Raw genomic sequence first — 14,120 nt, 5'->3', positions numbered from 1 at the left:
TCATTGCCACCTATGCAGTGTATAGACTGAGGTGATCAATCATATATTTGCTGTCAGGCATGGAAATGTTTGTCTGAAAAATGTAATGCCAGTGTGGTGGAAATCTGAGAAGTGATACATATCTCGATATATTTGGATATATGTTTGGATTTTGATCTCTGGAAATTGGGGAGTATTTGTGCAGAATTGTCCCTCATGAAATTAAATGAGTGTGGTAGAGTCCATGATGAGTTGGACATGCATAAGAGCAGAAGAAATGGACTTGAAGTCAAATGATCATTTCTCACAACTACAAGATTTATTGCAGTGATTAGTCAAGGCTCCTCCAATTGCACCTTCCAATCTTGTGAACTCTGAACCTAAAAGATCATGGACAGTAGGTATGTGTGAACTCCACCGCCTTCACGTTCCCCTTCAAATTGCACACCATCCTGACTTGGAATTATATTGCTATTATATTGCATTGCATCATTGTCACTGCATTGAAATCATGGATCACCTCCCAAAGAGAAGTGCGGCATGTACTGACACCATATGGACTGCAGCTGATCACGAAGTTGGCTCACCACCATTTTGGAGTGTGGCTTTTGCCAGCCACACCCACATATCATTAAGTAAAAATCCATGTGTGCTAATCTTAACACCTTGTGAAGTAAACCTCAAAATTTCAAAATACCCCACTCATTGAGGGAAATATGCAAAGCTAATGTGTAGAAAGTAGCTGCATCTTGCTTGTTTCTGTACAGGATTTAGATTTCACTATTTCCACAGCCTTCAGTAAAATCAATGGCATAAAATCAATTTCCGAAATAATTGAGATTCTAAGGGCAGCACAGTGGTTAGCACTACTGCCTCACAGCGCCAGTGACCCAGCTTTGATTCCTGGCTTGGGGCACTGTCTTTGCAGAATATGCCTGTTCTGCCAGTGTCTGTGTGTGTTTTCCTTCTTGGTGCTCTGGTTTCCTGCCACAGTCCAAAGACGTGCTGGTTGGGTGCATTGGCCATGCTAAATTCTCCCTCAGCGTACCTGAACAGATGCTGGAGTGTGGCGATGAGGGGATTTTCACAGGAACTTCATTGCAGTGTTAATGTAAGCCCAGTTGTGACACTAATAAATAAAATAAATTGTGTTATGAGCCCCATTTGGAGATAGTATGCAATATATAATTTAATTCTGGGATAATTGCAGTCACTAACTTTCCTCTTGTAATTTTGGCAGATCATAGATGCTAAATCCTGTCACACTAATGGCCTAGTTATTGAAGGAAATTCTGAGACAGGCTACAAGGAGACAGAGCATAATGTTGTTGTGACACTGTGATCCAATATTCTCCTAGCATTGATCATAGCTGCTCCAATGTGTTAGAACATTGCACTTTATCTAACAGTCACCGTTCACATTGTACATCTTCATAATTAATTGCACTATTCCTGATATTCATGTGCTACTGAGATACCAGTGAATTCACAGGTGACTGTAGGAGAGGGTTTCTGCTCTTATTTCTACCTTCAGGTGACTTTTGATTTCTGAACAATTCCAATTTCCTTCTCTGAATTGAGATAATGGTCTGTGCAATCAGGTCTCTATATGATATGTATCCTAGTTTTATTATTGGCCCTTCAGCCCCAGCTTGCACGCGATAACAACAAAGAAATCACGACAAACCATTTGTTCTATTCAATGGCGGGGTATTTACCCAGCGTCCCAAGCGACGAGGAATGCCTCCTATCCAGGCAATCACGGCCGCGCAGGCGCAGTAGTGACCGTGTTCTGAGCATGCGCAGAGGGAGTGCTGGGGAGTCGAAGTTGTTGTTTCTTGTCTCCGCGGCGGGTAAGGAAGCGGCGTGTCTGAGGGAGCGATGGGCGCAAAGGGAGGGCGGTAAGGTTTCATGAACACTTCGTGAATTCAAACCCCAAACACGAAGATCCTGGGCCAGTCCCGGGTTTGTCCAGAGCCATTCTGCTTCTGCAGAGACAAGCATGGATAAACGGCCGCCATCTTTAATGGGGCGATGCGCAGTAATGCGCATGCGCGGTGCTCCCTGTCAGCAGGAGGAGAGAAGGTTGTTCATAGAATAGAAACCCTACAATGCAGAAGGAGGCCATTCGGCCCATCGAGTCTGCACCGACCGCAATCCCACCCAGGCCCTACCCCCACATATTTACCCGCTAATCCCTCTAACCTACGCATCTCAGGGGCAATTTTAACCTGGCCAATCAACCTAACCCGCACATCTTTGGACTGTGGGAGGAAACCGGAGCATCCGGAGGAAACCCACGCAAACACGAGGAGAATGTGCAAACTCCACACAGACAGTGACCCAAGCCGGGAATCGAACTCGGGACCCTGGAGCTGTGAAGCAGCAGTGCTAACCACTGTGCTACCGTGCCGCCCGATTTTCATTGAATCCCAACAGCGCAGAAAGAGGCCATTCGGCCCATCGAGTCTGCACCGACCACAATCCCACCCAGGCCCCATCCCCTTAACCCCATGCATTTACCCTAGCTAGTCCCCCTGACATAAAGGGGCAATTTAACATGGCCAATCCACCTAACCTGTGGGAGGAAACAGGAGCACCCGGAGGAAACCCATACAGACAGGAGGAGAATGTACAAACTCCACACTGACAGTGACCCAAGCCGGGAATCGAATCCATGTCCCTGCTGCTGTGAGGTAGCAGTGCCTGCCACCGTCCCACCCCCTCATTTCGAGGTTAGTGCTTTGTGCAGATCCAGACTGAGTGGCAGGTTCCTTTCCCTGAAGGGCATTAATGTAGTGGTTGGGATTTTACACAAATCCAGCTGCTTTCATGGTCACATTTTCCTTTGTGCTGTCCCCATAAATTACCAGATTTATTCAGCTCAATTTCACAACCTGCCTTTGTGTTTTTGTGGGTTATCTCTCACTCCCTTGTTTCTGTTTTAAATCAATTTCACAGGTTTTAGGAGGACTTGCAGTCAGGAAATTCAAACCATACATCACATCCGGATCTGGCAGTCGCACAACTTATCACAACGTGAATATCATTGGATTTTGAACATGGAAGAAAAAAGCACCATTCACAGTGGAGAGAAACCGTACGTGTGTTCTGTGTGTGGACGAGGCTTCAACCAATCATCTGACCTGTTGAGACACAAGCGCAGTCACACCAGGAAGAAACCGTGGAAATGTGAGGATTGTGGGAAGGGATTCAGATCCCCATCTCACCTTGAAAAGCATTGCCGCTGTCACACTGGGGAGAAGCCATTCACCTGCTCTGACTGTGGGAAGGGATTCATTCAGTTAACCAACCTGCAAAGACACCAGCGAGTTCACAGTGGGGAGAGGCCAATGACCTCCTCTGAGTGTGCAATGAAACGCCAACAAGTTCACACCGGGGAGAAGCCATTCATCTGCTCCGAGTGTGGGAAGAGATTCTCAAGGTCCTCTAACCTGCTGATGCACCAGCGAGTTCACACTGAAGAGAAACCTTTTAAATGCTCTGACTGTGGGAAGTGCTATAAAAGTTCTGGGGAACTTTTGTCCCATCAACGTGTTCACACCGATGCGAGACCGTTCAGGTGCTCTCACTGCGGGAGTGGGTTCAAGACATCCTCTGCCCTAACTAAACACCAACGCACTCACACTGATGAGAGACCTTTCAGATGCTCTCAGTGTGGCACTGCATTCAGACAATTGAGTAACCTGTCTGTACACCAGCGCACTCACACTGCGGAGAGGCCATTCACTTGCTCTCAGTGTGGGAAGGGATTCGCTCATTCATCTACCCTGCAGAGACACCAGCGAGTTCACACTCACGAGAAACCTTACATCTGCTCCAAATGTGGAAGACGATTCACTCAGTTATCGACCCTGCTGAAACACCAGCAAGTTCACACTACTGAGAGACCATTTAAATGTCCAGACTGTGGGAAGAGCTATAAAAGTTCTGGGGAACTGATGCGCCATCAACGTGTTCACACTGATGAGAGACCGTTCAGGTGTTCTCACTGTGAGACTGGGTTCAAGACATCATCTGCCCTCACTTCACACCAGCGCACCCACACTGAGGAGAGACCGTTTAAATGCCCAGACTGTGGGAAATGCTATAAAAGTTCAGGGGAACTGGTACGTCATCAACGTGTTCACACTGGGGAGAGACCGTTCAGGTGCTCTGACTGTGGGACTAGGTTCAGAGAATTATCTCATCTCACTGTGCACCGGCGCACTCACACTGGGGAGAGGCCATTCACCTGCTCTGTGTGTGGGAAGGGATTTGCTTCTTCATCCAATCTGCTGACACACCAGCGAGTTCATAAATGACGACAGTGATTGGATTTTGCCATTATTTACATCCAGAAATGAAGCATGTTGATTGGGCTCTGTTTCTGCTGATGTTCATAAACTCCATCTCAGCTGAGTTAATATTCCAGATAAATGTTAAATCAATCAGATTTGTGTTGAATCCTTTTAATATCTCGAACATAGGTCAATTCCTACTGAAGGTCTCTCCCTCACCCTTGTCTCCTCCATCCTCACCTCCAGCAACAAGCGAGGAGCTCATGGAGCTTCTTTGTCATTAAGCTTGAGACAATCTGATCAGCTGTTTCTGCTGCTTCCCTCCCTTCTACAAGGCCACCGGGCCAAACTGTCTTTACCGTGGTCAATCCACCCGACCTGCTCATCTTTGGACTGTGGGAAACCGGAGCACCCGAAGGAAACCCACGCAGACATGGGAGAATGGACAAATTCGACAAAGACAGTCCCCTGAGGTCGGAATTGAACCCTGGTCGCTGGTGCTGTGAGGCAGCAGTGCTAACCACTGTGCCACCGTGCTGCCTACCTCATCTACTGACACCTCAATGAGTTCATGTGTCTTCAGGAGCTGCATTCTGCAGTTATTGCTGCTGTTAATCACATTCAAGACAAAATGTGTGGGATATTCCTGAGGTGTGTAAGAAATGTATCCCAACCACTCTCTTCCATGGTTCAGAACTCCTCAACACGGGCGGCACTGTGGCACAGTGGTTGGAATGCTGCCTCACAGCGCCAGGGACCTGGGTTCAATTTCCAGCTTGGGTCACTGTCTGTGTGGAGTTTGCACATTATCCCCGTGTCTACGTGGGTTTCCTCCGGGTGCTCCGGTTTCCTCCCACAGTCCAAAGATGTGAGGGTTAGGTGAATTGGCCATGCTAAATTGCCCCTTAGTGTCGGCGTTATGGGGATAGGGCCTGGGTGGGATTGTGGTCAGTGCAGATTCGATGGACCGAATGGCCTCCTTCTGCATTGTAGTATTCTAAGACATGGAACAAAGATTCCTTTACAACTGTGTTTAGAGTTGGGAAGAACAGCGGTGAATGCTGGCAGTGTGCTGTTAAATCAAAGATTGGTTTAAATCTGGGATCTGTTCCTGAAAAAGCAGGTTTAAATTTGCAGACTGAAAATGACTGGTCAACATTTTGTGAAGATTATTTTTAATTCATTGCTTGTGGCCTATCCCTAACTGCCCTTGAACTGAGCAGCTTGCTTGCTGGACCATTCCAGAGTCAACCACATCGTGTGGACCTGGAGTCACATGAAAGACTTACAGATGCTGCCAGACCTGCTGAGATTTTCCAGCATCCTCTGGTCTTATCCTGGAGTCGTATAAATTCCTTCCCTAAAGGGCATCAGTGATCATCGGTGAACCAAATGGGTTTGAACAGCAATGGGTTCATGGTCATCGCTAGACCTTTAATTACAGACTTTTATTGACTTCAGATTTCACCATTTGCTGTGGTGTGATTGGAAGCTGGCTCCTCAGAGCATTACCCTCGGACTCTGGGCTCCCAGCCCAGTGACAATACCACCACACCATCAGATTGAGAGCATTTGTGTGACAGTCCTGAGTCTACAACTTTCAGGCCTGTGTTAATATGTTTAAAATAAACCGTTTTAAAATAAATCAATTCAAGTCTACATTACATACTAGTTGAAGGAATTCACAGGAGCCTGGGACAATTATACAACAGACATGAGGAGCTGCAGTGTGTTTGCAGGAATGCCCTGTTTTATTGATGTGTGTGTGTTCTGACACCAGGATAACTAAAAATACACAAACCTGGAACATTCCCTGACTCCATTCCCAACAGTTTCTCTGGGATTACTCCTTCTGTTCAGTGAGTTCAGGGGAATGCTCACAGAGGGAATGGAGCAGGGAGCAAGGATCCCCGGGGTGATGTTCAGTGAGTTCAGGGGGATGGAGTCAGAGGGAATGGAGCAAGGAGTGAGGATCCCTGGGGGGATGGAGTCAGGGGGATGGAGCAGGGAGAGAGGGTCCCTGGGATGATGTTCAGGGGGATGGAGCAGGGGGGAAGGATCCCTGGGGTGATGCTCAGTGAGTTCAGGGGGATGGAGTCAGAGGGAATGGAGCAGGGAGGGAGGATCCCTGGGGTGATGCTCAGTGAGTTCAGGGGGATGGAGTCAGAGGGAATGGAGCAGGGAGAGAGGGTCCCTGGGGTGATGCTCAGTGAGTTCAGGGGGATGGAGTCAGAGGGAATGGAGCAGGGAGAGAGGGTCCCTGGGGTGATGCTCTGAGTTCAGAGGGATGGAGTCAGAGGGAATGGAGCAGGGAGAGAGGGTCCCTGGGGTGATGCTCAGTGAGTTCAGGGGGATGGAGTCAGAGGGAATGGAGCAGGGAGGAAGGATCCCTGGGGGGATGCTCAGGGGAATGGAGCAGGGAGAGAGGGTCCATGGGGTGATGCTCAGTGAGTTCAGGGGGATGGAGTCAGAGGGAATGGAGCAGGGAGGGAGGATCCCTGGGGTGATGTTCAGGGGGATGGAGCAGGGGGGAAGGAGCCCTGGGGTGATGCTCTGAGTTCAGGGGGATGGAGTCAGAGGGAATGGAGCAGGGAGACAGGAGCCCTGGGGTGATGCTCTGAGTTCAGGGGGATGGAGTCAGGGGGAATGGAGCAGGGAGGGAGGATCCCTGGGGTGATGTTCAGGGGGATGGAGCAGGGGGGAAGGAGCCCTGGGGTGATGCTCTGAGTTCAGGGGGATGGAGTCAGAGGGAATGGAGCAGGGAGGGAGGATCCCTGGGGTGATGCTCTGAGTTCAGGGGGATGGAGTCAGAGGGAATGGAGCAGGGAGGGAGGATCCCTGGGGTGATGTTCAGGGGGATGGAGCAGGGGGGAAGGAGCCCTGGGGTGATGCTCTGAGTTCAGGGGGATGGAGTCAGAGGGAATGGAGCAGGGAGGAAGGATCCCTGGGGTGATGCTCAGTGAGTTCAGGGGGATGGAGTCAGAGGGAATGGAGCAGTGAGGGAGGGTCCCTGGGGTGATGCTCAGTGAGTTCAGGGGGATGGAGTCAGAGGGAATGGAGCAGTGAGGAAGGATCCCTGGGGTGATGCTCAGTGAGTTCAGGGGGATGGAGTCAGAGGGAATGGAGCAGGGAGAGAGGGTCCCTGGGGTGATGCTCTGAGTTCAGGGGGATGGAGTCAGAGGGAATGGAGCAGGGAGAGAGGGTCCCTGGAGTGATGCTCAGTGAGTTCAGGGGGATGGAGCAGGGAGAGAGGGTCCCTGGGATGATGTTCAGGGGGATGGAGCAGGGGGGAAGGATCCCTGGGGTGATGCTCAGTGAGTTCAGGGGGATGGAGTCAGATGGAATGGAGCAGGGAGGAAGGATCCCTGGGGTGATGCTCAGTGAGTTCAGGGGGATGGAGTCAGGAGGAATGGAGCAGGGGGGAAGGATCCCTGGGGTGATGTTCAGGGGGATGGAGCAGGGGGGAAGGATCCCTGGGGTGATGCTCTGAGTTCAGGGGGATGGAGTCAGAGGGAATGGAGCAGTGAGAGAGGATCCCTGGGGTGATGCTCAGTGAGTTCAGGGGGATGGAGTCAGAGGGAATGGAGCAGTGAGAGAGGATCCCTGGGGGGATGCTCAGTGAGTTCTGGGGGATGGTGTCAGAGGGAATGGAGCAGGGAGGGAGGATCCCTGGGGTGATGCTCTGAGTTCAGGGGGATGGAGTCAGAGGGAATGGAGCAGGGAGAGAGGATCCCTGCGGTGATGTTCAGGGGGATGGAGCAGGGAGGAAGGATCCCTGGGATGATGTTCAGAGGGAATGGAGCAGGGTGAGAGGATCCCTGGGGGGATGCTCAGTGAGTTCAGGGGGATGGAGTCAGGGGGAATGGAGCAGGGAGAGAGGGTCCCTGGGGAGATGCTCTGAGTTCAGGGGGATGGAGTCAGAGGGAATGGAGCCTATTGGGAACAATGAGTAATTGTAAAAGGAGTCAGAGTGTGAATTGGTACAAAGAGTAAAGCTTGAAGCAGAGAGTCAGTGTGTGTTCACCAGAAAGTGGAGCGTGTGCATGTCTAACAGACAGGGGGGAGAGAGGATGAATGAGGGTGAAGACCTTGCCTTCTTTGACAAAGGGTCATCTGGACTCGAAACGTCAGCTCTTTTCTCTCCTCACAGATGCTGCCAGACCTGCTGAGATTTTCTAGCATTTTCTCTTTTGGTTTCAGATTCCAGCATCCGCAATAATTTGCTTTTTATGTATGAAGAGAGCTGAGAGAGGTGTTAAAAGTGTCCATGAAGCGATCAGAATATGTGAATGGCAGAACAGTGGTACAGATGTTTAAGGCAGTTGCCCTGAATGTGGGGGGGCGGTGGGGGTGGACAAGGCAGAAACAGTTGCCCTGAATGGGGGGTGGGGGTGGACAAGGCAGAAAGCAAGAATGGAGAACTGGAAATATGGAAGTGAGAAAGAAGGATGATAAAATGGATGAATAAGACAAAAAGAAGAATCAGAATTAAATGAAATAAATGGAAATGGAGTGTAGGTGGAGGGGAGAGTTCACGCTGTGAATGTTGAATTCAATATTGAGTCCAGAAGGCTGTAAAGTGTCCAATTGGAAGATGAGGTGCTGTTCCACCAGTTTGCATTGGGGTTCACTAGAACATTGCAAGGACCAACATGTGGACAGGAGAGTAGGGTGGTGTGTTGAACTGACAGGAAGGTCTGGGTTTTGCTTGTGGATGGTGTTCAGCAAAACAGACAACCAGTCTGCATTTGGTCTCTCCAGTGTGGAGTCGACCACATTGGGAGCAGCGAATGCAATAGACCAGATTGAAGGAGATGTCTGAAACGCTGCTTCACCTGAAATGGTGTTTGGGACCTGGGACAGTGAGCAGGGAGGAGGTAAAAGGGTAGGTGTTGCACCTTCAACCATTGCATGGGAAGGCTCCATGGACAGGGGGTGAGATGGTGGGTGTGATGGAGGAATGGACCAGGGTGTCCCAGAGAGAACGGTCCTTGTGAGTTCTTGCTGAGGAGGGTGGAGGTGGCGGGGGGGGAGGGGGGGGGGGTGGGGGGGGGGAGAAGGGGGGAGGGGGGGGTGGGGGGGGGGAGAAGGGGTGAGGGGAAGGTGTGATGAGTAGTGGCATCATGCTGGAGTTGGCAGAAATGGCAGAGGATGATCCTTTGAATGCGGAGGCTGGTGGGGTGAAAAGTGAGGACACGGGGAAGCCTATTCTGGTTCTGGGAGGGAGAGGAGGGGGTGACAGCAGTGGCTGGGGAATGGGTCGGTCATGGTCAAGTGCCCTGTCAACCACAGTAGGTGAAAAACCACAATTGGCGAAAGAAAGACATGGGCAACACTATTTTGGAAAATGGCATTATCAGGACAGATGTGGCGGAGGTGAAGGAACTGAGAGAATGAGATGGAGTCCTTTCAGGATATGGGGTGTGAAGAACTGTAGTCAAGGTAGTTGTAGGTGTCGGTGTGCTTGTAATAGATACCAGTGATATTATCACCAGAAATTGACACAGTAAAGAGTCTCAGAACACCAGGTTAAAGTCCAACAGGTTTATTTGGTATCACGAGCTTTCGGGGCACTGCTCCTTCATCAGGTGAGTCACTCAGACCTTAACCTGGTGTTGTGAGACTTCTTACTGTACCTACGCCAGTCCAACGCCGGCATCTCCACATCATGACTACCAGAAATGGAGTCAGAAATGTCAAGGAGGGGGAAGAGAAGTCTCAGAGATGGACCATGTGAAGGTCCATCTCTGACAATTCACGAGCATGAACTCTCCCCTCCACCTTCACCCATTTCACCAATTTCCATTTATTTTAAAAGCAAAATATTGTTGATGCTGTAATCTGAAACAAAAACAGAAAATGCTGGAAAATCTCAGCAGATCTGACAGCATCTGTGGGGAGAGAATAGAGCCAATGTTTCAAGTCGAGATGACCCTTCGTCAGAGCTCTGTCACATCTGAAGTGACATGGGCTCTTAGTCTCGCCATGAAAACCAGCAGCAACAGAGCAAAATTGAACATTGCAGACAGGTCGATTGTAGGCCTGGCGCTGTTGGCAGTTTTTGTAATGTTGTGATTATCCCATTTGCCGAACACACGAAGGTTCAAAACTGGGCAGAAACATGAATGAAACTTCACCATTTAGGGTGAGGCAAATCTGCATGATTTCAGTTATTTGCTGAACATTATCCAAATCTCGATGTTACAGACATATTGGCCAGTATTTTACAGCATCGCTCTGGTGAGGCTCATAAAATCCCACCCGAGGCCAATGGTAAAATTCCAGCTATTATCTTTGCTCTGACCTCGGTACAAATGCTTTCAGGAAAATCAGGAATGCGATATTTTAAAACGCAACAAGGAAATAAATGTTTGCATTTTGACACAAACACGAAGTTTGCAGACGACACAAAGATAAGTGGAAAAGTGAATCGTGTGGAGGACGGAGAAGATCTGCAGAGAGATTTGGACAGGCTGAGTGAGTGGGCGAGGATATGGCAAATGGAGTATAACGTTGAGAAATGCGAGGTTATACACTTTGGAGGAAATAATAACAAATGGGATTACTATCTCAATGGAAACAAATTAAAACATGCTACCGTGCAAAGGGACCTGGGGGTCCTTGTGCATGAGACGCAAAAGCCCAGTCTGCAGGTACAACAGGTGATCAAGAAGGCAAATGGGATGTTGGCCTATATTGCGAAGGGGATAGAATATAAAAGCAGGGATGTCTTGATGCACCTGTACAGGGCATTGGTGAGGCCGCAGCTGGAATACTGTGCAGTATTGGTCCCCTTATATGAGGAAGGATATATTGGCATTGGAGGGAGTGCAGAGAAGGTTCACCAGGTTGATACCTGAGATGAGGGGTTTGGATTATGAGGAGAGGCTGAGGAGATTGGGTTTGTACTCGTTGGAGTTTAGAAGGATGAGGGGGGATCTTATGGAGACTTATAAGATAATGCGGGGGCTAGATAGGGTGGAGGCGGAGAGATTCTTTCCACTTAGTAAGGAAGTTAAAACTAGAGGACACAGCCTCAAAATAAAGGGGGGTCGGTTTAAGACAGAGTTGAGGAGGAACTTCTTCTCCCAGAGGGTGGTGAATCTCTGGAATTCTCTGCCCACTGAGGTGGTGGAGGCTACCTCGCTGAATATGTTTAAAGCGCGGATGGATGGATTCCTGATCGGTAAGGGAATTAAGGGTTATGGGGATCAGGCGGGTAAGTGGTACTGATCCACGTCAGATCAGCCATGATCTTATTGAATGGTGGGGCAGGCTCGAGGGGCTAGATGGCCGACTCCTGCTCCTATTTCTTATGTTCTTTATGTTCTTATGTTCTTATGACACCGTGCACATATTAGCAATTTGTTCAGTCCACAACAGAATTTGTAGGTGTAGACTAACATAGTTAATTACCACCTGAAACATGTCTAATAGTATTGCGTGCTCATAAAGACAGACACTAAAGTGATACTGTAACTGAACTAGAGGAAATGACGCACATTGCGCAAAACAATCTTTTTTTAAAAATCGGTCTTCACAATAGAGAAATAGAAAAAAACACTTGGCAGATGAGGAAATCGAGAATCAGTGCGGATCCGCTGGACTCTTCTGTAGACAAATGGGATTTAAGTGCCAGAATGTTCCACACCCAGAATAAAGAGGGATCAAGTATAACTAACTGATTATTTCTAACTCTCTTCCCATTAAAGATATTTGATTTTGTTTCTAGACTGACCGTGGTCAATCTCAAATAAGCACCATGGGATGTGTGTTACCCAGTGACTCCATCTGTTTTGTTCGTCAGTCACATTTGCAATTCAATGTGATATAGTGCAGAGATATGCAATTCAGAATGAGGACATCTGTGTTCAATAAATGTATTGATATTAAATGTTGAATAACGAAACAAATACCGAGTAATATAGACTGAGAATGATGAATTTGGCACAGTGGTTAGCACTGCTGCTTCATGGTGTCAAGGACCCAGGTTTGATTCCAGCCTTGGGAAGGAAATCTGTGTGGTGTCTGCACATTGTCCCCATCTCTGTGTAGGTTTCCTAAAATGTGCAGGTTAGGTGGATTGGCCATGCTGAATTGCCCCTTGGTGTCATGGGATTAGCAGTGCAAATATATAGGGTTATGGGGATAGGATCTGCTTGGGATTGTTGCGTGCAGACTCGATGGGCTGAATGGCCTCTTTCTGCACTTTAGAGATTCTATAATTGAGCAGAAATCATTGCTCCCTAAGACATTTGCCAGATGGGCACTTTTAAATTTTGAAGTTCAATATAAGGTGAGACATCAGGTTGAAAGTAACAGTTGTCTTCTTGTATTAAGTGGCATGGGCTCTCAGTCTAACCATTGGAACCTGCAGTAACATAGCAGAGTTGAACATTGCCGACAGGCCGATTGGCTGCCCTGTGCTGTCAACAGCTTCTGTAGTGTAGTGGTTATCACGTTTACCTAACATGTGAAAGGTCCCCTCCAAAACCAGGCTGAAACTGGTTTCAGGGCGGCACGGTAGCACAGTGGTTAGCACTGCTGCTTCACAGCTCCAGGGTCCCGGGTTCGATTCCAGGCTCGGGTCACTGTCTGTGTGGAGTTTGCACATTCTCCTCGAGTCTGCGTGGGTTTCCTCGGGTGCTCCAGTTTCCTCCCACAGTCCAAAGATGTGTGGATTAGGTTGATTGGCCAGGTTAAAAAAATTGCCCCTTAGAGTCCTGGGATGTGTAGGTTAGAGGGGTTAGCGGGTAAAATATGTGGGGGTAGGGCCTGGGTGGGATTGTGGTCGGTGCAGACTCGATGGGCCGAATGGCCTCCTTCTGCACTGTAGGGTTTCTATGATTTCTATGATTTCTATGAAACTTGAATGGCAATGTTTCCCGTTCAGTTTGAAGGACGTTTGCAGAATTTCTTGCTGAATTCTATGTGAATCTGGTATCTTATAGGGTTATTTATTCGCTGGCTCTCTTGGCTATATTCTCTCTCCACAGATGCTGTCACACCTGCTGGGATTTTCCAGCATTTCCTGTTTTTGTTTCAGATTCCAGCATCTGCAGTTTTTTGCTTTTATTTATTCACTCTGACTTGGGCCTCAAAATTCATTCAGGACGAAATACTGAATTCTCATGTGAAGAAAAGGATGGCGTATGGGAGGAAACTGGAGCACCCAGAGGAAACCCACACAGAACGTGCAAACTCCGCACAGACAGTGACGCAAGGATGGGAATCGATCCCAGGTTGTTGACGCTGTGAGGCAGCAATGCCAACGACTGTGCCACACTGACTTTAACCTGGTGTTGTGAGACTTCTTACCACACTGAAGGATCAGCCTGGTGGTAGCTTTACTCATGATATCCAGTTGCATGAGAGACAGAATAGAAAGGAAATAAAATTAAAATACTGCGGATGTTGGAATTGTGAAATTTAAACTGAAAATGCTGGACTGGCAGCATCTATGGAGAAACCTATTACAATAGATATTTATGATTTTGATTGCTGATTGAGGAGGCAAGGTCCTTTAGGTTTTATTGACGTTTTATACTGTGTTACACGTTTTTTGAGGCGAAAAAAGCGATGTAAATATCTCTAAGGTTAAGTGATGTCCATCTTTGTGCGGGGCAGACGTGCTCCGTTTGGACAGAAGGTGAAGTGTCGGAACTGATGCGCCCCTAACAAAGATGGCTGCAATGTGGGGGCGGGGGCAATGGGCGGAGGAGGTTGGGACCGCACATGCGCATTGCTGCGGTTGTGTTTTGTTGACGGAAGCGCGCGGCTTCTTCTTCGGATCGGAATCAGATTTTAAAGGAGGAACGTTTAACTGTCGCTGGCGTTGCC

At 48.6% G+C, this 14,120-nt stretch overlaps 1 protein-coding gene across 1 annotated transcript; it reads left to right on the top strand.

The window, feature by feature from the left end:
• The first annotated feature begins 2,973 nt into the window (after nt 1-2,973).
• Nucleotides 2,974-5,121, top strand: LOC144484198 (uncharacterized). Its single transcript, XM_078202734.1, has 2 exons — nt 2,974-3,424; nt 3,563-5,121. The coding sequence occupies exons 1-2, from the start codon at nt 3,042-3,044 to the stop codon at nt 4,302-4,304; spliced, it is 1,125 nt and encodes a 374-aa protein (XP_078058860.1). The 5' UTR covers nt 2,974-3,041; the 3' UTR covers nt 4,305-5,121.
• The last annotated feature ends 8,999 nt before the right edge of the window (nt 5,122-14,120 follow it).

This window comes from Mustelus asterias, unplaced genomic scaffold, assembly GCF_964213995.1.
Source record: "Mustelus asterias unplaced genomic scaffold, sMusAst1.hap1.1 HAP1_SCAFFOLD_95, whole genome shotgun sequence".
Classification (NCBI taxonomy): Eukaryota; Metazoa; Chordata; class Chondrichthyes; order Carcharhiniformes; family Triakidae; genus Mustelus; species Mustelus asterias.
This window is presented reverse-complemented; position numbering and strand designations above follow the sequence as displayed.